Source organism: Eleutherodactylus coqui, chromosome 1, assembly GCF_035609145.1.
Source record: "Eleutherodactylus coqui strain aEleCoq1 chromosome 1, aEleCoq1.hap1, whole genome shotgun sequence".
Classification (NCBI taxonomy): domain Eukaryota; kingdom Metazoa; phylum Chordata; class Amphibia; order Anura; family Eleutherodactylidae; genus Eleutherodactylus; species Eleutherodactylus coqui.
The window spans coordinates 29,645,611-29,648,193 of record NC_089837.1 but is presented as its reverse complement, the minus strand read 5'-3'; the positions used below and the strand labels follow the sequence as shown (position 1 = coordinate 29,648,193).

The window sequence follows — 2,583 nt, the reverse complement described above, 5'->3', positions numbered from 1 at the left end:
TTCCTCTAAAGATCCTTTACCTGGCAGGATAACATGATGACTACTAATCTCGATGACTCTGCATCTTGGCTCCACGTTAGAAGAGACCTTTCTTCTCATGTCTTCCTATAGAAGCCTCTGAATAAACTTACATTAGAAGCTCTGTCTACAAATAATTAAACCCCCAATATCATTTTATCAAGCCATATCATCATCATCATCATCAAGGCCCCACTAAGTGAAAAAAAACCCTGAGCGGATATAGGGAAACCGTGTTTTTACGTTTTCACGCCCGCTGCATATAAGCGCCTGAATGGTGCAATTTTCCGCTATCACGGACAGTGTTTTCTTGTCCATTCACACGACTGTGAGCGTCATTTTTAGCAAAAAAATATGCCGTACCCTGGAAAACGCTTGCTCTGCCAAAATCATTTGCATGACTTCAATTGCCTATATAGAGGCACCTGTAAGCTTTTCGCAGCTTTGAACACTGCAAAAATGCCTGTGTCTCCCTTCTTTTTCCCTGCTCCATAGGTGTCTATGGGACCCGCCGGCGTATATTGGCCAAAAGATAGTTCCAGAACTATCTTTTTGGCCATCATATATGTGCCGGACGTATTTTGGCCGCTTATGTTCCATCTTCACAGTGCTGAAGTATTTACATGCCGTATAATCGCTAATGTGAACGAATGCATTAGGAACCAATGCTTTACATGTACAGCGTATACACCCCCGGGTGTAAAAATGTACCATATATGCGCTCAAGTGAAAGAGTCCTTAGACATTGTTTTGTTGAAACTACTAGAACATAGTGACTGGAACAAGTAGTCAACTGATACAAGATGGATTTGCATGAAATGGAAAGATTAGACTAGATTTTCATGTGTAATCAGCGTAACAACACTATAAACAACCTGGATGACCCAAGTAGAGCACAGAGCACCGAGCCACACAATGTGATTAGATCTCTATCTGCATCAAATATCTGAAGAGAAGACCCCACCTTGTGATGATGGAATTTTACCTGTGTTATACTATCATAGATCTACATTTAGGCCTCATGCCCACGGCCGTGGTGGACTGCGCCAGCGGAATACCGCAGCAGAGTCTGACACGGGGCCCCTGAAGACCCAGTGGGCGATGGTGCGGTCATTTGTGGGTGGTGGCACGTAATCACACAATATTTCCGCTGTGCTCACAGCAGAAGCATCATGTGACAGACAGCTTTCATTGAACATTGAGCTATTAGGTTCAACAGAACCTAATAACTGCGGGATAACGGGGTGGATTTCCACCGCATTTCACGCGGCAGAAATCTGTCCGTGGGCATTAGCTCTTAGCTGAGTGTACTGCAGGGATCATAGTAGATTTCTTCATTGTGGCTACTAATTTCAAGAACTGGAGAAAACTAAAATTTATGGAAACCTGCAATAAGATCCTGAGCTGTCTGTCAACTTCCAGATGTTTGATTTTGTTTCTGTTTTCCTCTTGGTTATTACAATACCTAGTTCTTTGTTCATCGCTGTTGGTGGACGTAGTGTTACTGAACTTAACCAACCTCTGATTTACTACCATCTTGTGTTTTTTCTATTGTGTTAAGATTACAAATTACAACCCTAAATTGTTCACCTTCCTGAAGACCCGGATCTCCTCTCAAGTCCATTGGTTCATTCTTGCATCTCTGATCATTTCTATAGCTTACAGTCTTCCGTGTGGTTGGCTAGTTTTTTCATCTTGACCCAAGGAAAATTACCCAGGGTTTAGGGGAAAATATGACGTTCACCAAAGTTCTGATCCATCAGAATGTGCAAAATGAATTCCTGATATTCCTTCTCGGTTCCCTTCTTCCTTTCCTAATTTTGTGTGTGGCATTTTTTTTGTTAATTCAGTATCTGTGGACGCACATCAGACACATGAGATGCAGTGGGGCAGGTTTTAGAAGTCCAAGTTTGGAGGTTCACTTTCGTGCTGTAAAAAGTATGGGCTTATTTTTAGTCTTGCACATCATATATTTAGCATTTATGAATGTACTACTATCTTCCACACAGAATATTACGAGGATTTGGATGTTGTTCATTTCCATAATAATATGTAGTCCGCCATTTCTGCATTCACTAAACATCATCTTCAGCAATGGGACACTGAAGGAGACATTTCTAAACTGCTTTTGCTGTAATTAAGGAAGATGCCTTCTATTTTTTAACTGTCAAGTTCTTTTATTAATTTATATGCAAATTATGCTAAACAATGATTGTTATCCCTTCCATGACCAGGTCACACTCTGCAGTTCTGGTATTCCCACTTTAAAAAAAATCATAGCATTTTTAATTTTAGGGTGCAGTCACGTGAGTGATTATTTAGTGCATGTATATGTGCGATAAAAAATTAAAAATCGCATGACTGAGGCAAAAAAAAAAAAAGCACATAAAAATCGCACATAATAGTGCCATTGGTATCCCCTGCTGCAGCTGTGACAGCTGCAGCATGGGATTCCTTGGATGTGAAACCCCTGGATGCTGTCACATCCAGGAGTTTCACTTTGCTGTCAATGGGGCCGGCAGCAGCAGCACCAGGCCTCTTGAAAACATAGGGAGTAGATTGTAC

At 41.3% G+C, this 2,583-nt stretch overlaps 1 protein-coding gene across 1 annotated transcript; it reads left to right on the top strand.

The window, feature by feature from the left end:
- Positions 1 to 1,573: 1,573 nt before the first annotated feature.
- LOC136610810 (taste receptor type 2 member 7-like) lies at positions 1,574 to 2,159 on the top strand (the record flags this gene model as incomplete). The annotated part of the gene is made up of 2 exons (XM_066590040.1): positions 1,574 to 1,694; positions 1,744 to 2,159. Coding segments are annotated over 2 exons (537 nt in total), but the record flags the coding sequence as incomplete, so codon positions are not given.
- Between the last annotated feature and the right edge of the window lie 424 nt (positions 2,160 to 2,583).